The 23127-nt window shown below is 39.1% G+C and overlaps 2 protein-coding genes across 16 annotated transcripts in view; one reads left to right on the top strand and one right to left on the bottom strand.

Moving 5' to 3' along the window:
• Positions 1-2523: 2523 nt before the first annotated feature.
• On the top strand, positions 2524-18657 carry HELB (DNA helicase B). Its single transcript, XM_071423488.1, has 13 exons — positions 2524-2749; positions 4160-4534; positions 6800-7008; positions 8306-9169; positions 10210-10381; positions 11146-11287; positions 12629-12759; positions 13797-13881; positions 14772-14831; positions 15390-15594; positions 16218-16352; positions 16562-16999; positions 17488-18657. The coding sequence occupies exons 1-13, from the start codon at positions 2572-2574 to the stop codon at positions 17575-17577; spliced, it is 3084 nt and encodes a 1027-aa protein (XP_071279589.1). The 5' UTR covers positions 2524-2571; the 3' UTR covers positions 17578-18657.
• GRIP1 (glutamate receptor interacting protein 1) overlaps positions 18460-23127 on the bottom strand; it is a 307466-nt gene continuing 302798 nt past the window's right edge. For all 15 annotated transcript variants that reach the window (XM_071423476.1, XM_071423477.1, XM_071423480.1 and 12 more), the window contains 2 exons: positions 21362-21508; positions 18460-20291 (listed from right to left, as the gene is read on the bottom strand). In XM_071423476.1, the coding sequence (XP_071279577.1) occupies positions 20058-20291; positions 21362-21508 (381 nt within the window). In that variant the 3' untranslated portion in view covers positions 18460-20057. The remainder of the gene's footprint in view (positions 20292-21361; positions 21509-23127) is intronic.

The following is a 23127-nucleotide window of genomic DNA, read 5'->3' as shown; positions in this document are numbered from 1 at the left end:
ATCATGACAGTGATGTCATGATGCACTGGAAAGTAAAACCAAAGGGCTATCAAAGCATGTTGCTGTTTACTGTACATTGTTGGATTTTAGGGTGATATTTGAAGTGAGACAGGATGGAGAATAAGCTAGTCCCCGAAGGCTATCTAAGATTTCCAAGTATTTTTCAAAGTATGATTTAAAATCTTTGTGACAGGAAAGGAAATGAAATCTTGAAATCAAAGAACAAAGTATAACAAATATTCTGGAAAGGAGATATGATAAAATAAAATGGAATTTAAAAAAAGGAAATTTGGAAACGGAGTGACTACAACAAAATATACTGAGGTGAAATGAGATGCAGTGAAAAGGACCGAGAGTTGCCAAAATTCTTTACACTGAAATCTCAAAATCAGGGAAGACAGGTAAACAAACACAGGAGAAGAAATGAAAGAAATGAAATGCTAAAAAAAAAGAAAATTCTGAAATGAAGTCAAAACAATAAAATGGGATGACATGAAGTGCAGGGAAAAGGACTGAAGCTTGACCAGTTATCCTCATTGAAATCACAAGCTTTCATTTCCTTTCCTGAAAGAAGCAAAACATTTAGTCTCAAATATTCAAAAAAATCATCTAATCCTCACCAATCTCTAGAAAACCAATCTGACTTCACATGAGTGGCAAATAGTCATATTTTTGAAAATCAAGACTTACCTAATAAAGCTGGGCACATAGAAAGCCATTCATCATCAAGACGCATTTGACTGTATGATAAGGAGAAATGTAAATGTAAGGCATCATACAGAAATTCAGCCTATATAGTATGGATTGTGGAAAGACTACAAAATTCCAGTCAGCCTTGATGAATATAGTATTAAATTTGTATTTTCAGAATAGACTGGGGCAGTCAGATATCCAGTTTCACTTAGACAAATACATAGTTAAATGTGAAATGATGTTTTATAAGGAAAAAGTATCTTAAAGCACTGAGTCAAATGTATGATTGCCTAACATCATTAAACACTTCAGTAAGCTAATGCTTTAAATTTTTAAAATTAACATCAATGTTTCCATCTCCTCTCATGTCTCCCTTTTATAGGCCCTGTGTTTTCAGCCTGCCATGTCAAGTAGTTACTTCATTTTCTGTGAATTAAGATGGAGAAAGAACCCCAATATTTCTCACATAAGAACTGAAAACAACTATTTCAATATTCTTATGTGTGCATGAGACTTGCAGCTAGGTTTTAACACAGTAACAGCAGTATTTACACGTCTCTGTCGTGTTATAGGTATTACTTTGACACAGTGATGTAGGTATTCCCAGGGATGGAGAGGTGGCAGAGAACCATGCCAGGACAAAGTCCCATGCTTCTGTGTGAGAGAGCTGAAGGCCCATCAATTTTGTGAGGAGGAAGGTGGCAAAGAGGGGGGACATTCTTTGTAGGGTAGTCCTGCGGGTGGAAGGCCTCCTGAATCATGCGTGAGAAGGAGTCATGAAACAATGTGGAAAAGAATTGTGTTTCTTTCAGGTTAGACCAAAAGTAATTGTTGTATGTTGATCTGTTTTATTATCCATCACTTGTTCTAAACACACATACAAACAACCTATGCTACTGTTCTGCAGGGTATGGCTGTGCTGCTGACAGCTTCTCAGAAGCTGGGCAAATTATTTGCTGCATTCTATTTAGTGTAGCATTGGGGGCATTTCTGTGTTGCATTTTGGTCTTTTGGGGTGCTAAACCACCCAGTTATTTAATCTCAATCAGAATAGTGCACCAGCACCTGCTGCTTTTGTGTCTCCCTTAATTTGCTTGCCAGTACTCTGATACAGCAGTGAGACATCCACAGAGGCCTCCAGTGTACTGTGTGACAATATAGAACAAAACAAAGAAGTTGGAAGAAAATAGTTAAAAAAAATAAAGACAGGGTAGATCAAAATACAGAAGTCAGCAAAATTATTTTTTTTTAGAAAAATAAATCTTACAAAACTTAATTCATTGATGAAAACATATGCTTGCTAGTGGCGTGAACATGCAAAAATACAACTGCAAAATTTTGCTGAGAAAACAAAGCTATGTAACAACATGGCAAATATTAACCTGCTAACTACTAATGAGTGAAAATCTGTTTAAAACAGGTTGTAGAAAGACTTGCTTTCATGTCTGAACAGCAGGATTTCTGTGAGAGTTCAATACTGAGCATGAGAAGGCTTGGTATTGCATCAATGAACTGTCATAAGGTTTCAGAAAAGGCAAGGATCCGGTGTTGAGCAAAAGTGAAGACTAAGCAGCAACTGCCAGGGTTACAGTGTAGGGAAGGAAAGGTGGTTTCAATGAGGGCCTCCCGGAGAAGAGTTTGCCAGTTATACACAACATTAAACTACTGTGGGGGCACCTGGGTGAAACACAATCGGATATACTGGAAGTGCGATGTTATGATCTGATAGTTTTGTGATAGGGGTCATGTAAACACAGAGAATTATGTCCCGAAGTGTTAAAAAAAAAAAAAAAAATCACTCGTCGCCGCGTACTGTCCCGACCCGGTCGCGCCGTCCCGCCCTTCCGCGGGGGCGGGCAGACCTGCGGCGGAGGCGGCATGGCGGAGGCGCGGGGTGCGCCCGTGGAGCTCTGGGGGCACCTACGGCCGCCGCGCTGGGAGGTGGCGGACGACGATGAGGAAAGCGACGAGGACTTCGAGGAGCTGTTGGCGGAGGATGCGCTCCTGGAGGCCGCCGGCACGGAGCTGGCGGCCGCGCTGCCCCCGCGCCGCGCCGGTGAGGGGCGGCGGGAGCGGGCCGGGCCGGGCCGGTGAGGGGCGGCGGGAGCGGGCCGGGCCGGGCCGGTGAGGGGCGGCGGGAGCGGGCCGGGCCGGGCCGGTGAGGGGCGGCGGGAGCGGGCCGGGCCGCGCCGGTGAGGGGCGGCGGGAACGGGCCGGGCCGGGCCGGGCCGGTGAGGGGCGGCGGGAGCGGGCCGGGCCGCGCCGGTGAGGGGCGGCGGGAACGGGCCGGGCCGGGCTTCGGTGCCCTCCCTGCGCGGGGCTCCGGGCCCCGGGCAGGGCGCGGGGAGGCGAGCGGGGCCGGCGCCGCGTGAATGGCGGCGGGGGAGGCATGAATGGCGGCGGGGGAGGTCCCGGCTCGGCCCTGCCTCGCTGCGGGAATTGATCACCAGGGAGGGGACTGGGAGCCGAAGTAGGCGATGAATAGGTAGTGGGAGGGAAGCGTGATCTCTGCTTTTCTATGGGCACAGGATTGCAGCAGTAAGAAAACAGGGTTTTCCCATTCAAATTAACTCTACACAAAGAAAGCGCATTATTTTTTCTTTTAGGACATACGAGAGTGTTGATACTTGATGTTAATGACTTCCAACTTTCTATTTAGAGCTTGAAAAAGTAGGTGAAGTTGGTGCAACCTCTGCCTAAAAAGTATTTTATCTGCAAGTTGTTTTTAAAATGGCTAAACTGAGCTAAATAACCAGGAAGAAATGAGTAAGTTATTACAGACCTAAGAGCTGTCCTGGTGAGGAAGAGGCCCTGCCGAACATAGGTGCCCACTTTGTTCTGGTCATAGCAATTGGTCCCCAGTTGCCGATCAGGGAATGGTGTGGGGTTTTTTTGTTTGTTTGTTTGGTTTTTTGTTTTTATTTTGTTTTGTTTTGTTTTTGTTTTGTTTGTTTTTTTTTTGAAGGCAAAGAGGAGTTCAAACCAGGTCATACAAAATGTTAATAATTAAACATATTAATTCCTTCTAATTTTGGTGGTTCCAGTCACAGGAAATATTTGGTATACAAATGTATCTGAAGATTATGCAGGCATTGTGATAGAATACTTTGTGATAAAACTGTTTCAAATTCAGTTATAAACTTGAGGTGGAGTAAATAGTGAACCATAATATTAAACCATGTGTATTTCATTAGCTTAATAAATTCATAGGCAAGATTTATTCCTCATGCTTAGAGAAGAAGTTTTAGTGCTTGTTTCTGAGTTTGGTTTCACTTTCTTTTTTAAATATTAGTGGAGAGACAGGCATCAGGAGTTTATGGAAACCCCTGCTTTACTATTACTACTGCAACTTACAGAAAACACCAAAAAAAAAGCATTAAACCAACAATACTCTTAATCAACACAAAGTTTTAATTTTTATGACTGCCAATTAACACTGGATTTGTTTTTCTTTTTAATGATTCAGTTATTATACAGGAATGTGGCACAAAAAAGGAGTATGAAGTGGTTGGACGTTTTCCATTAGTTGACCCTTGGTGGAAAGTTAATGTTAAAGCCAAAAAAATGGGGTCGAAGTACTTTGTGCAAGGATATCCATCGTATTTTCTGCAGACTGATGTAGAAGAAAACAACCGACAAGTATTTTCACTCTTTCTTAAGGAGTGTTGTGTTCCTGAAGATTGGAAAGAAAAATTTTTTGCTTGGCTCCCTATGGAGTCTGTGCTGAGTTTTAGCAACCTTGAAGAAAAACTAAAACAGTTCCAAGTTTCACAGCTACAGCCAAGAGGGATCAAAAGAGATACCAAGGATTACGACATCTTCCATTATGTTTCAAAATCATGTAGGTATATCCTGTGCTGTTCCAATTGGTTTATAATCTAAGGAGTTTTCTCTCATATACAGCATTCAAACTAACATGTATTCATTTGAACTGTATATTCAAATGATTTTTTTTATTTTAAAATATGTCAGGACAGTAGGACAATTTATCAGTTAAAGATAGGCATCCAGAAGGACTTTGCTGAATTCTGTAGGCTAAGTAGAATTGTATGTGCTAGGGATTCCCCATCACTGGAAGTGCTTAATGCCAGGTTGGATGGGGCTCTGAGCAGCCTGGTCTAGTGGAAGGTGTCCCTGCCAGTGGCAGGGGTTTGGAGCTAGTTGATCTTTGAGGTCCAACCCAAACTATTTTATGCTTCTGTGATTCTAGCATGCAAGGACACTGGTGCTTCCTGTAGTTCATTCAGCTCTAACAAGGCTTATTGAAAAATGGGTTGATCACTACTTAGGCACGGTGGCGATGGCTTTTTAGGGCTGGCACATGTTCAGAAGTAGTACAGGTGCTTCTCTGTAGTACAGGGATCAGTGAAGGAGGTCAGTGTAGTCCTAACCAGCTGCACTAAATAGACTATGTAGGTGTGTTGGGATCCCACCTGTCAGCAGATTGGGATGGCTGGGAACAGACTGTGGAAGCATTGGAGTGTCTCCACTTCAGACTTCTGAGGGTACTGTTGTGGGCAATGTTGGTGTGATTACATGAGCGTGAGTGTTAGAGATTGGATCAGGAGTGTGCTTTTGAAGCTGACATCCCCCTTGTCCCCACTGTGGTGCAACCTCTGAGAGTACTGACTGAGTATCCCTGCTGGATGAAACCCAAACAAGGTGTTCCACCTGCATTCCTGAGGTACTCCAGTCCATAAAGGGCATTCACTCTGTGGGACCAGACAGCTGGTCTGAGGCAAAACACTGAAATACGAGAAAGTTGGGGTGTCTGAGGTGTGGCCTCAGCGTTAGAGCTCTGGTTTGCTCTGATGGTCTGTTTCCATGACCTGTACAGACAGGTTGGGTCTATCTGCTGTTAGGTATAAGCAAGCAGAGTTTTCCAGTACCTGGCTTACTGGGCAGTGGCAGGTCAGGTGATGGAGGTGACATCACTTTGGGATGTCAAACTGTGTGTAACAGCATAATTCAGAGCCTCTGCTAGACTTGAACTGACTGTGCTTCAAATCCCATTTGTAAGGGGAGGAGAGTGTTCTATAGGCTTTCAGGTTTTTTGTTCTCATTTTGTAATGATAAAAAAGATTGCACAGTGTGCCACTCTTCACCTTTCTTGTAGTTGGTGATTTTTTCCTAGTATCTAGCTTAAATTAATTTGCTACGTTTTAAGCGTTAATCTTTATCATTGAGCAATATAGACCCTTCCCCTACCCCAGTTGCTACTGTTAGTATTGTAAATTCTTTTGGTTGTCATGAATTGTTATGGGCTTAAGTAGTTTGTTCTTCAAGGCTTCATGGTGGTTTTTTGTGTGTGGAAATAGTGTGTATTGATGATTTATGTGTAAATTAAGTACTTGCTTAAAAGGGAAAAGGTTTGGCTTTATGAGGATAAGACAGTGATCAGAAAAATATTTGAGAAAAATTAGTGGTTTAAATTTTCCTTAACACTTAATTAAAAATAGCCTGATTTTTTCTGAGAGCTAAAGATTCTGAAAGTCTCACTTTCTTTTTAAATTTGTTTTTCTTTCTTCTGAAATAACCTTTTTAAAGCAAAATATAGAGCAAATCAGTTTTATTATTCCTCACTCTTAGCCCATGACTGATGTAAACAGGGAAAGTGATAGTTTAATTTTGGGGTCATTGAGAAAGCCAGTGGAGAGCACTTTTTTGGTAAACTCCTCTACTGATCTGATACTACAAATATTGAAGCCTCTTTTTTTATTTTGAGTTTGAAATGTTCTTCTGTACATCTGTATGAAAATTACTTCTAGGTAAGAGGCAGGCATGGTGAGGTCTGAACTGACTTTCTACAAAATGCTGTTGAGTATGCAGTTTAAACCAAGTGAATGGTACATATTTTCCAAGTGAATACATTTAGTTGCTGATTTTATGTCATCTGTTGACCTTGTTTTTTTTTTCTTAAGGCAGTTTAGGGAAAACAGACTTTAAAAAAATTTGAAAAGTGTTACGAAAGCTAAGAAAATGAGAGAAATTTGTAATGTCTTGGATATATAATGAAAGCAGAAGGATGAAGCCAGAGTCAGTGTAAATTGCTTTGCAACAGTCTTTGTACATGACATAAAAATTCCTGTGTTTATGGTGTGTGCAGTTGCAGGAAAGGCGGTATTGGGAGCTCTGGCTTTTCCAAGGATACTGGAGTTCTTGCCAGTTCTTCTGCCACGCCACTTTTGCTGTCTGTTAGATAAGATATCTTGGGAAGGAAAGGCTGATGTGGATGGTGAGGAGGTGGCTGATGAGACGGGAACAAAACTGGATGAGATACTAAAGGATGAGCCATGGAAACTTGGATTCAGCAGGGTAAGTAATGTTATGTATGGTAAAAATATGGTGTGTGCTGCATTTGAGGTGCATTAGACTACAGTACTGTTTTAGTTGGGTTCACTTGATTAAATGGGCATTTGTAGGGGCTAGGCATAGCTTATTTGGAAATGGATGATGTACAGGACTCAGTTTTAGCAAAGGGTTTTGTCTTTCCCGTTGGTCTAGAATTAATTAATCTCAGAAGATTTTAGAAAGTGGTTTTGTTACAACCATTTGTTTAGTATTTTCTACAAGAGACAGAAAATAAAATGCTTGACGTAATTGAGCCAAAAGTTATCTCATTTAAAATCGTCAACTGTTCACTTCAATTTTATACCAGTAAGTGAGACTTTTGTTCCTGATATATAGAACAATATCTATGCTTTCATAGTAAGGTTGATAAGTTTCTCTGTAAGAGGTCATTTGGTCCAGTAGTTTGTTTTTTGCAATGGAATTTGCAGTGGCTGCGTACCTTCCTGTTTTCCTTTGCTGTGCTTGCCGTGAGCTTTGCTGCTGCACCTCACCTTAGCAGTCCTGGACCTTACATGAGAGCATTAGGTGTTCACAAATGTGGTTGGTTTTCCTTCTTCTTTAGGCCTCCAGTGCTTTACTGATGGAGGTTCTGACTTGCCTTAATCTAATTTCAGAGATTCAGCAGGGTAGCCAATATATTCTAGTGTTTCACGTAATTTCCTTTGAAAAGATTTTCCTGATGTCCAGTTTGACTGTTGCTTATGCAATATGGACTTGCTGCTCTCTTGCTTCAAGGACCTGCATTCTCACTGCAGTTTTTTATTGCTTGAAGACTCTCTTTAGCTTTTTCTCTTACAACTGAGCACGTGCAATTAATTTTTCTTGCTCTCAATAGTTCATCTGTTTTGAACATCTCGATCTTTCACTATTTTGTGGTAGTGTCTGTAGAGGTGGCATATTTCTTGAACACGTTCAGAATTAGGTACAGTATTCTGGCTACTGGCTTTCCTGTGCGCTGTTTCTACAGTTTATGTACCTTAACATGAAAATGTTGTATTTGGTGTGCATGAGTTCTTCCCTAGTACCCAATTTCTTTGCCAGGTTTTTTATTTTTAAAGTTTCTGTTTCATACAGAAGGCTAAATAAGAGAACTTATTCCAGGTTACTTTTAAGTATTTTGCTTTATGAAAAATATGCAAATTTTTGCAAACTTCCACCTTCTGAATTGCAATTTGTATTTACTAGGAAGAATGTTGTTCAGCAAGAGGCTAACATCTTCTGAAATAAATCTCTGTTTGCTTTTACTCTTTTTGGGGAGAAGATTATGTATAAGGAGCTGAACATTCCTTACTGTGAGGCAACGTGGGCTGCCTTCTGTCAGTGTGAACATCTCCTCTGGAAGATTCCTGTCTTGCAGAAGAATGCATTAATTCTGTATGATCAGCTCAAGACACGCTGCAGACAAATGGGACACACATACGAAGATCAAGATGAATTAGCTCGTTTGCTATCCAAACACATGTCCATCGAGCATGTTTGGCAATCTCTTGACTTTTTGAAAGATCAGAATGTAGTGATTAGGGAGAAAAAGCTGGTGTTTCTGCCTCATCTTTACCAATCTGAAAAAGACATTGCAATGTATGTAGGTGACCTTCTGGCAAAACACACATGGAAACTGGATGTGGATATCAAAAAGATACTTAGCATTTCTAAGGCACCAGGAGAAAATGTAGGTAACAAAATTAATATTACCCAGGCACATGAAATACAGGAAAATAATCCAGACAATCATAATGGTGAAAATCACTTTTCTGAAAAGGAGGTGGCCTCTATGTCTGGTATCCAAAGTAAAGCAGAGGTAGACAAAGATCAGGTGATTGCTGTAGAAAAAATTTGTTCTAATCCTGTCACAATCATAAGTGGAAAAGGAGGCTGTGGGAAGAGTACAATAGTTAGCTGCCTTTTTCGTCACTTAATGCAAATGGAAAAAGAAGTGGAAGCTGCTTCCAAGGTCTTTGAAGGAGACTTGGATGCATCTGAGGAATGGAATACATTTGATCACTACTGGGAACCAGAGAGTATGTATGCAAAAAAATATTTGAATGTACTATTCACTGCACCTACAGGGAGGGCAACAAGTCTTTTGAGAGAAAAAACACAGCTTCCTGCATATACACTACATCAGGTAAGGTTTGTTTTTGGTTTTGTTTCTTGTTTTTTTTTTTTGTTTTTTTTTAAATTGGGTTCTGAAACACATTTTGACACTGTCCATTCTTGTTTTAGAAAAAAAAAGCAGCTTGTTATAGGACTTCCCTTAAGAAATGTGTAGCCTATTATTGTTATTAATGTTAATGCTTGGGTACAGCTTATCAGCATCTGAAAATCAGCATTATGGTTTGGGGGAATTATAAATCAGTCATTTGAAATACATTCTTTTCTAGCTTTGGTTTCTTTACTATTTATATACATCTGAAACTTGTGCCTTCTCTAAGGCATCTGGTTTTTTCAGCTTCTCGGTTCCGCATTTTAGTTTAATGAAGACAAAAATGATTTCTAGGTGGTAGAGCTGTTTTCTAGGATCCTGTTGCCTAGCAATTACAGCAGCACATACATGAAAAGATCAGTAGCCTGGAGCTGAATAATGAGAGAAATCTCATTTGCACAGTGTTTCCTTAATTGATGTTAGGTATTGTGGAATTTGTTTTAGAAAAATGTAGAAAGCAAACTTTGTTAATAAACTTAGGCCAAGTCTGTCTTGTTCTAGGTAGCAACAGTGCCAAGAAGACATTGGAGTTACATAGTAACCCATATAAATAGAAATTATAATAACATAAAAAGTACTGTTGGTTTATTTTATCTTTGGGGACTGGATAGTTAGTTGCCTGTTCCCCTTCCCCATGCAATTTTGGGTATTATTAATGACAGCAAGTTGTAGTAGGAGGTGTTCTGTTACTGAGCAACCTAATCGCTGATGTAGTGTCTTTAACAATTTCTGCAGGAAAAAAAGACTATGCTTTTATGTAAGTCAGTGTTGCTAATCTCAGCTAGAAATGCATTCACTGAGGAAGAAAATAAGACAAAATGGTTGAGTCTTCTGGGTCTTTACAGGTGTAAGTTCAGAATTTTGGATAATAGCTCTACATACGTCAGATGATACCACACTGTCTACTTTTATGACATGGCTTAGAGTTGATTAGTGTCAGAGCTTGCTTTATTTGTTTCTAGATTATCTATAGTTTTAAGTCGTGGAGGCGGAGTGACCAAGAGCAGCCGTGGAAATTTTCTGCAGTTACGGTTCTCATTGTGGATGAAGGAAGTTTGGTGTCTGTACGCATTCTTAGTTTAGTTTTGAAACTCTTGTGTGAGCATGCTCAGCTTGCTAAGCTTATTATACTAGGTAAGTGAAACAGCAAATTCAGCATTGTACAATGTTTCATAATGCCCAATATTGCCCAATATACAGTGTAAGTATCAGAGCTTGCACTGAGTCTCTTAAAATGTTACATTGTTCTGTACTTGGATACTTCTGCTATTTCTTAAGTCAAATGAGGTAGACAATTTTCCAAATGTCAGCATGAAAGTATCAGTATCTCCATTATCTGTTTAGCAGTGTTTTGTCTTATTCTGACTTCCATGTGGTATGTTATTACATCTTGCAATTGGAAAACTTTTCTGATTTCCTTAAATGTGAAGGAGCTGTTGTTAGCATATGAATTGTATGTTAGAAGGGAGTTTTCATGCCATTCTTAATGCTAGGATCATCTTGTTTTAATTTAAAAAGGAAAGCAAAGAAATGTAAAATCAATTTTTTATGCTTTCTTAGAGGTTTCCTTTTTGACATGCTATTTATGGCATTTGTTTTTGAATATGTAGCTTTCAAAGTGGGTTTGAGTAAGATGTGATCACTGTCAGTGCAGATCAAGCAGAAGGATTTGCACTTGCTAGTAAAGCATTACTGGGTGAGGAGCATAAGAAAACTATGCTATTCCCAAAGTTTCTTAGATTCTTGAAAGTTTGATTTCGTGTGAATTGCATTAAGGAGGGATGTTACTCTGTAGACGCTTGAGTATATGTTCATACAAGTATTCATTTTTTTAAAGACAGTTTTCACCTCATGATATGTTATTCCTTCTCACAAAGACTAACATGCATTCTGTTTAGGTGACACTAGACAGCTACCAAGCATAGACCCAGGAAACATGTTAGCTGATATCTTTGAGGGTCTAAAATCAAGAGGCTTTTCTGTGGAACTGCGAACTAACCACAGAGCTGAATCACAACTAATTGTAGACAGTGCGTCAAGGTAGGATATCCTGATGTGTGTGTGAAGAATCCCTGTAATTCTTGCCTGGCCTTTTACCTGCAAATAGCCTGCATCCTGATTTGACTCTGTAGTATTGCTTCTGTTAGTTTTTTTAGTCCAAATCCATAACATTGGTTTTAAAAACAAACAACCCCCCAAAACAACAGCAACAAAACCCCACAGATTTTTTTAGATGTATATATTGGACAAAAAGAGTGTGTGTTGGAATGCTCTTGAATTTTATGGGATGTAATTCACTATTATGCTATCAGATACTCTCTGTTTTGAAATGAGTTGTAAATGCACAACTGACTTTATGGCTTCTAAAATGGCTTACAATCCTCCTCTAAAAATGAAGTTTTAAAGACATTGCTGGTAAGTATGACAGCAACTAAAACAGACTGAATTGCTTGGAGACTTTAGATGTCAAGGGCCATTACATCACAGGTCCTTTGTATTTTTTCTCTGTTGTAGCTAAAGAGTCTAAATGTTTCCAGCATTTGCATTACTTTTGTTTTGGAAATTATCCTAACAGTGCTTGATTTCTTTTTTAAACCTCTAAGAAGAAAATCTAGTGTGAGGGTGGTCACAGGGGTCTTAAGGTGAGGGAAGAGACGTAGATCTGACTCCATGTTACAGAAGGCTTGATTTATTATTTTATGATATATATATCTTACATTAAGACTATACTAAAAAGAATAGAAGGAAAAGTTTCATCTCAGAAGGCTAGCTAAGCTAAGAATAGAAAGAACAAGAATGCTAACAAAGGCAGCTGCCTCAGACTCTCTGTCTGAGTCAGCTCTGCTGTGATTGGCCATTAATTGCAAACAAGCAGATGAGACCAATCACAGATGGACCTGCTGCATTCCACAGCAGCAGGTAACCATTGTTTACATTTTGTTCCTGAAGCCTCTCAGCTTCTCAGGAAGAAAAAATCCCAAGAAAAGATTTTCACAAAAAGATGTTTGCGACAATCTAGATTTTGATATTATTTGAATTTGAGAATATTCTGAACATTTGCAAGATGTCCAGAACTACTAAGTGTTTTACAAACATTCTTACTTATTTTTTGGTAACACTTCTGTTTCAATCCATTTTGCTCCCATGGGAAGAACTAAGTAATACTAAGTATCTGCTGCAGTGATGGAGGGTTTAGAGAACAAACTACCAATTTTTTCAATGTGAAATCAAGTTATGCTCTGAGGAAGGAGTTTTCAGGCAATATAGTGTAGATGACAAAAGATTTCTAGGTGGTGAACTTCAGGTTGATGCAGATGATGATATGCTGGAATTCTGTAACTGAAAATAACTTCTTGTTTTTCCTCTAATGCTCTGGTCCAGAATCTCTCACCGGCAGCTTCCTGAATTTGATGAGGTGCTGAAAGTTTCTGCTTGGAATGAGGAAATGACAATGCCAATCCCAGAGAAGAAATTTATTTTTGTTGCTTTGCCTGCTGGCGGGAATTGTCAGAGTATGTCAGTTTCTGATCTTGATTTTCCCTTTGGTAAAACATAGACTATTGTCTGGAGCAAAAATTTTGGGAAAATTTTAATCTGGCTTTGTTTGTGGCATAAATTTAAATGCTACGTTCATAGTTTGTCTTTTGCCTTCTAAGTAAGTGCACACGGCAAGACCTGTAAGTGCAAAGAATGAGCTGTAGAGCTCCAGCTCATCAGTTAGACTTTGAAATGGGGGACAGCTTCCACCACTGTAATCAAATGGGGTTGTCTTTTTATATTGTAGCAGAGCTGTCAACCTTAAGAGATTTTCAGAATTGATTCAGAGGTGAATCATTTGAGTAAAAAGTGACTGTAACAGTATGGTGTGCAGGACAGGAATGTGCTCCCAGCTGTAGAATTGAGTTAGGAAAATTCTAAGAAGGGATGGCAGTATTTCTCTTAAAATGTTTTGGGGTCAGGGCTAGAGCCATTGTTTACTGGGGTTTTTGACATTTATTGGGTGTAAGTGGATTGAGTGGCCTCTCTTTTATATGCATCAAAACACTTCAAGGGGAATGCAGAAAAAAATAGTACGAACATTATCACCTTACCTTACTCTAGCAAAATACTCAGCAAGCAGAAAACTGAAAGTAGATTTCTTCTGTGAAATCCAAGTATATAGGTCTGTGGCTTGAAAATATTTAATCTTTACCTCTTCAGTGTGCTGTAGCAAAGCCTTACTTTGCATGAAATATGCTCCATGCAGCTGTTATTAAATGCAGAAATAAGAATTTGTTTCTTTCCATATCACTCTTGTTTCTCTGATTTTAAGAGTGGATTAACTGCATGATGTTTTCTTGGGTTTTTTATGGTGTATTTCTGTTTCTTTTGGGGGTGTGTCATTTTGAGTGGGAGTTGGGGGGGGGGTTGTTTCTTTCTTGTTTTGTTTTAAACAAGTTGAGATGTCATTAAAGCAAGAAATAAGGAAAGGCAATTTCATATTGAATTATATTTTTCTTTTTAAATTCTGAATATTTTCATGTCTTACCTTTTATGTCTTTTAAAACAGATTTACAAACTGCAATAAAGAATTTACTTAAAAAAGGGCCAGGATTGGAGGATGCCAAACAATCACAATTCATTGCTTTCAGAAGGTAATGGAGTGTGCAAGAAGACATTGAAAAAATCCTTGCTAGCAGCCACAATCTAAAAATAGCTGAGTGTGTTGAGTTGGAGAGACTAGTGGCAATAGCAAAAACTACTAGATACTTGGAATACTCATCACTTGGGAACGGTGGGATGTAGGGCTCTAACACACTTTGGAGAAAGACTGGAAGTCAGTAATCACAGGAACATGAATAGTATGCATGGCTTTGCAGAAACACTGAAGGGATAAAAGGCATAATGTGCACTAGCACCAATAGTCCAGAACCTTGAGTTCTGCACAAAAGGGTACTTAAGAAAAAACTCCACCTTTAATTGTGAAGAACATTTTCTCAGGACATAAAAATCATGCACTATTTACAGGTTCCCAGTGAGCTAATAAGTGATTTGTGAGTGCTGAGTAACTCTGGTATCAATTTTTTTCTCCAGTCTGCATTCAGGTACAATACTATTATTAGTAATTTTTGTGAATGATTCTTCTAGAATATATTTATAGGTACTTGAGTTGCATTTAAAAGTTAAAATTCCAGGTCTTTAAAAAGCAAATAAATCTTCTTGCTATTTTTAATATATCCACAGACAGAAAATAATCTGTCCATGTTTTAGTTTTTCTTTAGTTTTCTTCTTTATCTTAAAACCAAATCCAGCTAATCTAGGCATACAGTGAAAAAGCTTTCTGTGCTATTTAGACAAAACTGTTCCTTTACTGCTCTGTCTTCTAAACTCTGAATAAGTAATTGTTCTAATAGGTGGTAGAAGAGCATCAGATAGAAAAAGGGCTTTTTCCATTATTTATAAATTAATGCTTCTATGACATTGCTTGTAATTGTATGTTTTGTATATAATGACTTTGTTCATGTTCTTGTTTTGTATGATTTAGGCAAGATTGTGATCTAATAAATGAACTTTGTTGCCAACACTACTCAAATCATTTAACCAGGTAAGCCAGTGTTTTGCTTTTTTCCTGTCACCAATTTAATTTTGTTTTTAAAAGTGTTATAGCCAGACCAACACCATACAATAAGATTTTAAAACTTCCAATGTTCCATCTAGATCTGATTATTTTATAAATCATTCCTACAATAAACTTTTATTTGATGGACTCTTTAATCTCATTTTGAATAGTGGTAAATGGCTTTTCATTTAAATTCATTATGTGAATTCTGAGATTTTAAGTTACTATTGAATATTCAAAATTCATATAAAAGCAACATGAAAAAACCCTCAAGGTTAAATTTTTTTTGCTACTATATGATTTCTAAATAGATTCTGAAATATTTTTGTGCTACTCTGTATTACTGGTTTATATTATTGGTTTTTTTACCAATTTGTTATACAAAAGTTCAAGACATAAATTGTTATCCTAACTAACTATTTTGAATATTATTAAAGTTTTTAATCTGGGTCAAGTATAGAGAGTGGAATGAGAAAAAATACTGAGAGACGGTAAATGCACACTTTGTAAATACATGTTCCCCTTTTTCTTTCTCTGACCTAGAGACCATAAGAAGAGACTTCTGTTTCAAACTGGGGACAAGATTGCCAGCACACGAAATGTTTATCTCAAGGATCTCTTGGCAACCTGTGGTGTCAGAGAGGGTTCTAATGGCCAGGAATGCAGAAATGGAGAAACCTCATTCACTGAAGAGTCTAATGAGGAGGGCAAACGACTCTGCAATGGAGATATATTCTTCATAACAGAGGTAAGTCCTGGCAGCAAGAACTTGCACAAAGAAAACCTGGTGGGAAGTGATTCAGTGCTTGCTGAATTCCCAGAACAAAACAATTCACACTTGTAAAATTTGGCCCCTAATACATACTTAGTTCTGCTAAACAGTTGTGTAAAAGGCATGGAAGAGGCAAGGTACGGTAGAAAATTAAAAAAAACCTCTATTCTGGGTTTTTGGTAGAATGTGTTTCACTTGGTGTGATTATGTTCAGTGTAGATACAGTCTGTAATTACTCAAATGTATTTTAATTGAAATAGATAATGTTTAACATGGTCTGAAGTAAAGAGTAATGTTACAGCTGAAGTTTTCCCTGACAGAAAACCAAGCTGGCCTAAAAGTAACAGCAACAAAAAACTTGATTTTTTGGCTGGGTTCAGTGAGTTGAGCAGTGAAAGTATCAGTAGTTAGTGTAGCCCTGAACAGTGAAAACTGTTTTCCTTCAAGGTGGTCAGGGAAAGACGGCAATTTATGGGGTTTAGTGTCTTCTGAAACTTTGAGCTGGTTGACCTTGCTGGTTGTAATTTCAGGGCAAGCCAGAATAGGGAAGTACAGACATTGCTCCAGGCTCACTGCTGAGTGTTGTGCTATTCCTTTAGGATGTAGAAATTGATAAGCAGCGCTTGCTGACCATCAGCAGCACCTACGGCTCCACGTTCACTGTCAACTACACGGCACTGAAGAAGCTGTGTCACATCAAGCATGCCTGGGCCAGAACTATTCACACATTCCAGGTAAAACCACAGCAGCTGTCAGCTGAGCTAATGCACTCTATTCTCTCATCAAAGAATCAGAAACTTTTCTTGAAACTAGAATTCCTTGAATGCAGGATAGAAAATATTCTCGAGAGTGTCCCCAGTTGCCTCCAACTTCCTCACTCTTGTCTTTTTTTTAACTATTTCCTGGAGATCGGCCTTTGAATCAGAGTTCTCCCGCGTTTCAGGGCTCGGAGGAGAGGACTGTGGTGTACGTGGTCGGCAATGCGGGCCGGCAGCACTGGCAGCACGTGTACACGGCTGTGACCAGGGGGCGCTGCCGCGTCTACATCGTGGCTGAGGAGCTGCACCTCCGGAGAGCAGTGAAGAGCAAGGAGATCACCAGAAAAACGCGTTTGCAGAAGTTTCTGAGAGAGGCAATTGCAGAAACAAACAACTATGCCAAACAAATGCCCTCTACCCCGATGAAGTGCTGGGAAAATCAAGAGCTCGAGGCTCAGTCTGTTTCTGCTCCTCAAGGTGCTCCTGACCCACCTGAACTTCAGAGTGACCTCATGATACAGGAAGGGTCATCAGTTGTCAGTAAAGAGAAGATGGGCAGCGTGCACCGAAGTCCATGTAAAAGACAAATCCCTGCACCTTTGGATGCTACAGAAATACCTGTGGTAAGTATCTCCTTACTGAGAAAGTTCAAAACAAACTTTTGCACTCTCTTTCAACCACAAGTCACCAGGGCACTGTCACGATTGTTTGATCGACATTTATTTAATAATTTTCAAGTTGACCAGTAATTGGTGAAGCAGTCAAATTTGGCAGATGTCTTTGCAGAGTAATATATGGCTAATACAGAAAAAAAGGTCAATAGTAGTAAATTTATATGTATTTTTACTCTCAGAGTGATCTCTTAGCCAGCTTAGCCTGTATCAGCCTATAGTTTGTGCACAAATGTCAGTTTTTAGGTGACGTGCTGTGAGAGATGTATATAAAATTTAATAATTGAAATTGATTTTTATTAAGTCAAACCTGATAACAGATGCTTTTTTTTTCATTACATCTAATTTCTGAGCTCATGGAGAAAGAGCCTGTTTTGAAGAAGCTAATATATTTTAGTTCTGTTTCAAGCTTGGGTAACATTTTTTTTTTGTTTTGACAGACAACAGCAGAAGAATCCCCACTTGGATCTTCCAGACTTAAGAATCTAACATTGGGACAGCAAATTCCTAGGAAACTTTTCAAAAACTAACAGACAATTATTAATTGGTCTTGGTATGAACCTTTATTGCAGCTGTTGAAGATTTTTGGGATGGAGACGCTGAATGTTCAGGTGCCTTTCAAAGCCTTTCTTGGTTTTGCATGTTCTGTGAAGAACAGCTTGTTTTATGCTGAGCCTCTTAAATTTTCAGTGATCCATTTTTAATAGATTCACTGGTGTACTGGTCATCAAAAATCATGTACTTCTTTCATTTTGCTGAAGAATGAACTTACAGGTCTTTGAGGTTCCCGATGTCCCCTTAAAAATACACAAGGATGTATTTTGGTTTAAAGACTCCTAGTTGTCCATACCAATATTTATCCATCTCCAAATGCTATGATATTGATGAGATGCTCTTACTGATGTGCCAATACTATTGATTCCTTGAGAAAAAAAAAACAGTTTACAAAGGGGTCTAGGTTTTTCTGATGTGGCAGATTTGTGGCCATGAAGCTTTGATGGATCATGGGTTTTAATCTTGTTACAGGCATAACAAGAAAGTTGCAATCAGTGACATAGAAAACTTTTTCTATGATGTAGAACTTGCCATTGCTGATTTAGCTAATAGTTCTATGCTGATGATGATCGTGGTAAGAAAAGCAAAACTCCAAGTCAGAGTTGAAATAACATTCCACTTTTAGCTTTCTCATGTGTGCTTTGGGACTTGCTGCATTGCAGTTTTGAAATTAATAAATTGAATGTTCAAACATCAGACACATTGTACTAAAATGTGGACAACTTGCTTACCTTCAACAATTTTTTCTTTTCACATATGGTAGGAAAAAGTATACCACAAATACAAAAATGGTATTTTTTTCTAAAACTGTGGGAAAAAAACCTGGGAAAAATATCAAGTAGAAAAACTCTACCTCATTTTTAATGTCTTCAAATCACTGTTTATTTCAATTTATACAGTTTTTCCATACAAATATTTGCAACAGTTTGAATTTCAAAAAACATAACATAGACGATAAATATCATGCTATTAAAGTATTAAATTTGTACAAAAATACTTTACAGTTTAATACTTATTTGTTACAAATAAAAATACATATTTAAGTGACTCATGAACCTTGGAGTTTTTGTTTTGTTGTTTTTTTTTTTTTTACATGATTCAGCCTATAATGGCATTCTGACCTTTTCTGGCAGTGCTGAACTAGAAATCAGAGATACTCGTGTGTGTGCAGGGCAGGTGAGCTTGTTTATGTATTGGAAACAGCAACAGGGATACATTAAACAGTTTAAATTGACCAGAAACAACTCTGTAAGGTGATTGCTTAGATATGGAGACTCTACAAATGTACAAATCCAGTATCTTTATATTCACCAATAACAATAATTACCAATAACAACTTGAATACCAGAATAAACCAATGCAGCTGCTGGTGAGCATATAAAGCAACTGGCAGTATTTTATTGCTTGGGGGAAGAGGGGAGAGGAGACAATTTGTGTGATGTGTTTGTAAAATATATTTACAATTTTATATTCTAAAAATGTGTTGCAGGGGGTAATGTTTATCATAAAGAAGGCTGAAAACAAAGCATATTAAATAGGACCTTTCTTCCTTCAAGAAACTGATTGACTTAAAAAGCTCATGTGTGACAGTACAAGTTTACAGGTTTATGGATCATTAAAGAGCTTTTGTATCAATCTCCACTGACATAATTTTAAAAAAGCCATTTTCTTTTAAAAAAACCTTTCTAATTTGTCTGAACTCATTCCAGTTTCACTCTTTTCAGTAATCCCTCGTCAGAGGTTTTATCCCACTAAAAAAGTGTCTGCTTAAAAATCCCCACAGGTTGCAAGACATACCATTAAATATTTCATTGCATAGGGAGTAACATATGTTCTAACAAAGTTTGCTGAAGTGGGGAGCAATGTTCAATGCAAACTGCAGCTTCCTGCAAGCATTTTGTTGTAACATCTAAACCCTGCTTTGTCTAATGAGTGCACCCTTCTCGCCAGCGAATAAAGGTTTCCAAAATCAGAGATGTAGCCATTTCCCAGGAAAACCCAGTGCAGTAAACCACTCTGCCTTGTCCATCAGACAGCAGCACCTTCCACATTAAAGGATTTTTAAAAACACCATAATCTGGACACTACTGTTTGTTAGCAGAGGTTAACTCCATGTTTTTCCCTCTAACAGCTGCTGTTGCTGAAGGGAGAAGAACATTTAGAGCATGTTTAAAACATCTCCCCAGTTTCTTATTTGGGGAAAAAAAAGGCCCTTATGTGTTTTTTTTTTTTACTGTTACTAATCCTAGATTGCTTAGAATGGAAAATGACTTAATGAAGAATGAAACTATTTCCAAAGTAACCGTGGATTAATAGAAGCTTTGAGACAGACCAACTGACCTCCTGTGCTTTTCAGTGCTGTACAGCATCTGAGCCTCAGTCTCAGAGCACTCTCGAATGGATTTAGCACCATAATTGTCTTTAGTTGCTGAGTGTCCCGCCCCAGTGGTTTCTGCTATAAGGTGTTTGTGGGGTCCCGTGTCTCCGTGCTGACGCTGCTGTGCCCGCTCTGCTGCAGGAAGGCAGCGCTCGGGTCGCTCCACTCCCCGCTCCCTGAAGGCTGTTCTGAGCTTCCTTTCTGGGATGCCAGGGGGTTTCTGCTAATGACCAGTTCCAGCTTATTGCCAGATTCTGCAATGAGGGGCACAACCAAACAGCAGTCAAAGTCTCTGGTGCGAACGTGGTTTACCTGATTGATGAGAAGATTGAGTTTTGTTACCATTTTAGGAAAAAAAAAAAAGAGATCACAAGAGAAACAATTTATCCTTGAGACTATGGAGCATGATTTAACTATTCCAAGTAGAGAATTGCCCAGTATAAGACTTTTTAACTGTGATGTCTGGTCTGAAGACATCAATTAAGTTTTCTACTCACTTTTAAAGAGAGTGTAGCAGAAGTGGGGATATTTACACTGGTGCTGGCTGTTGCCAGCTTTCACAATGCTCACTCCAATAATGACATTTAACAGGACATAGTTTTTCTGTCTTTCATGGTGTTCGTCAATTTAAATGCAGTAGAACACATCTGTAATTTCAGTTCAGGTCTTCTCTGGTTTTACCTAATATATATAAATTTATGTAAAATATTTTATTGGGCTAGTTGGGAAATAATTTGGCATTTTCATCACAGTCCAACTTGGCACTGTGATAAGTGTGGTGCTAAGTATTACATTATTCCAACTATGTCAGTCAACACTTGGATTAAACACAGAAATAATTATCAGGTCTGTATCAAGAAAAGCAAGAAAGAAAAATCTGTCTGGAAATGCTGTGGGAAATTGCAGCTTCCTAGTGAGCATTTGTATGTCTCCTTTGGAGTTCTAAAATACCTAGCATTCTGAAAGAGTTTGTTGCTATAAACTTGACTGCACAGGAAAATCCAGCTTTAGTGCCACTGCATAAAAGTCCAAAGCTCCACGAAGTGCTGCCTTTTCTTGCCAAGAAAAGAAATCTCAGAAATCTACACAGCACAGCCTGTGGTGCAGAGCGGTTATGGTCACTTGTCCTTCCTGATCCCCCTACACACATCCCTTCCCAGCAGAAATACAAACAAACAGTGGTGCTCATTATTTAAAATATAATAAGCAATGTGGATTGCAGGGCCACTCCAAGTAACAAAACTGCAAAAGTGCAATTTTCTACAATCACATCTCCAAAGACACATACCCAGATACCCCCAGTGTGGTTATAAACCTTTTTACAAAGTGATCTGTATGTCATGTCCCTTCATGCTAGACCTGCACAGTGCCAGAAACATTACCTGTAGGAGTCTGTCATATGGTTTTAAACCTCCCAGATCACCAGGGCCAGCTGGTCGAATGTTTTTAACATACACTCCTTTTTCCAATAAACCATCTGAGACACTGAACCCAAAGTCTTCTCCATCAGAGTCCTTGTACAAAGTTACCTGTGGAGGAGAGGTGATGTGATGAGAAAGAAAAAACACTTATCCCCCCATTTCTACAAGCATGAAGCAGGTTTTCTTCCTAGGATGGTTTTGGTGATTTTTTTTTTTTTTTTTTTTTTCACATTAGAGAGATCACTTACCTACTGTTTGGTACTTACAGTATTAAAGTTGTTGCCATTTTGACATTATGTTAATATTCTCAGAAGCCACCTTATTCTTCTGTAAATAAACAGCCCTTTTCACTTCTGCTTGTCAGCTGGAAATTTGTGGTATTTAGCCACCTTTTCTTAGTGTTTTGTCTCTCTATTCTCTAGCTGCCAGCATCTGAGTACAAGATATGGCTTAGTTTTGCTTCAAGTACAAAGATCTGGCCTCAATCAAACAATTAGTGTTGTGTCTTGCAATCAAGGGAATAAAGACTATTGTCAGTTTAAGCTCTAGACTGCCTGGTTTGGGCCAGGCAGTGGTCTGCCCTGTAGAGCCTAACCTCAGAAGTGCTCAGTATAAGAGTTATAATGCAATCTTGTAAGGAAGTACACATAAGGCTCCTTCTGAAAGAGCTTGCAGGCAGTGTTCTTACAGTTACATAAGCAGGAGGTGGTCATTAAAAAGCAGGAAACAGAAGGTAAAACCGTTAGGAGAAGGCTTTTCAGTTATTCAGAAGATAAGTCCTCACAGATAGTTTTGTGAATTTAGCTATTTGACAGAAAAAGATAGAGACTTCTTTGTGGGTAAGTGGCATGCTTTTTTTAGGTTTTTATATTTTCTTGGTCCTCCCTCATATCAGGGGTGCTGACCCATGCAAGTAAATTATGTGAGTGGTGTGCCACTGTGCAGAGTTACAGTTGCACAGTCAAACCCGTGTTTTTAGGGCTGTAGCATGTATCACCTTTAATTCAAAATGCACTGATTTTATCATACCTTGGCTGATAAAAGTGACATTAACTGTTCCAAAATTTTATAATGACTTGGTACAAATAATGTCCCATGTGTTGCATCCTTGTGTGTGCACCAGCCACTGAATTCCTTCCTGATGTTTCTGAATTGCAGAATCATTTGAATTGAAGGGGACTTAGGAAAGTCTCTAGTTCAGTGTCCTGCTCAAAGCAGGCCGAGGACATGGTCAGTGTTTCACAGAAGGATGCCAAGGCACAGCAGTGCTGGGGCACAGCACTGGCTGGTGCTGCCTTCAGAAAGCTGCTGAGCTCCTGTTTAAATTGCCAGTATGAAAAGGACTGCCAGAACAGACCAGGCTCTCTCAAAACAGGAGTAAAGGATTTGGGTTGCTTTCCTGCTCACTGCATTTTTCTTGACCTGGGTTTAGGGCTGTATCAGCCCTGCTTTGACCAGAATGAAATCACACTCCCTGGCAGGTTTGGTAGCTGTGCTGGGCAGCAGTTGAGAGCAGCTGGATACAAGGGCAGTGGCTGAAGCAGTAGCACCATTTTCTCTGTAATGTGGATGGTGCATTGTGGGGCTGCTGTGAAAACATCAGAGCCTTGTGCCGTGGGGAGCACAAACACCCCCATGTGATGTTCATCCCTTACTTCTACCCCAGCTCATCCTCTTCCCTTGTGTTTTTGTCCCCCTGAACAGCCCTGCAAAGCAGAAAGCCACAC

Source organism: Agelaius tricolor, unplaced genomic scaffold (genome assembly GCF_023055355.1).
Source record: "Agelaius tricolor isolate 1412-34295 unplaced genomic scaffold, bAgeTri1.0.p SCAF_3, whole genome shotgun sequence".
NCBI classification, from domain to species: Eukaryota; Metazoa; Chordata; class Aves; order Passeriformes; family Icteridae; genus Agelaius; species Agelaius tricolor.
The sequence above is the reverse complement of the archived record's forward strand: the minus strand, read 5'-3'. Positions and strand labels throughout refer to the sequence as shown.

Coding starts and splice junctions, on each gene's coding strand:
- HELB (XM_071423488.1), top strand. CDS start 2,572: ATGGCGGAGGCGCGGGGTGCGCCCGTGGAGCTCTGGGGGCACCTACGG. Junction 11,288..12,628: donor ATTGTAGACAGTGCGTCAAG/GTAGGATATCCT, acceptor GCTCTGGTCCAG/AATCTCTCACCGGCAGCTTC. Junction 16,353..16,561: donor GAACTATTCACACATTCCAG/GTAAAACCACAG, acceptor CCCGCGTTTCAG/GGCTCGGAGGAGAGGACTGT.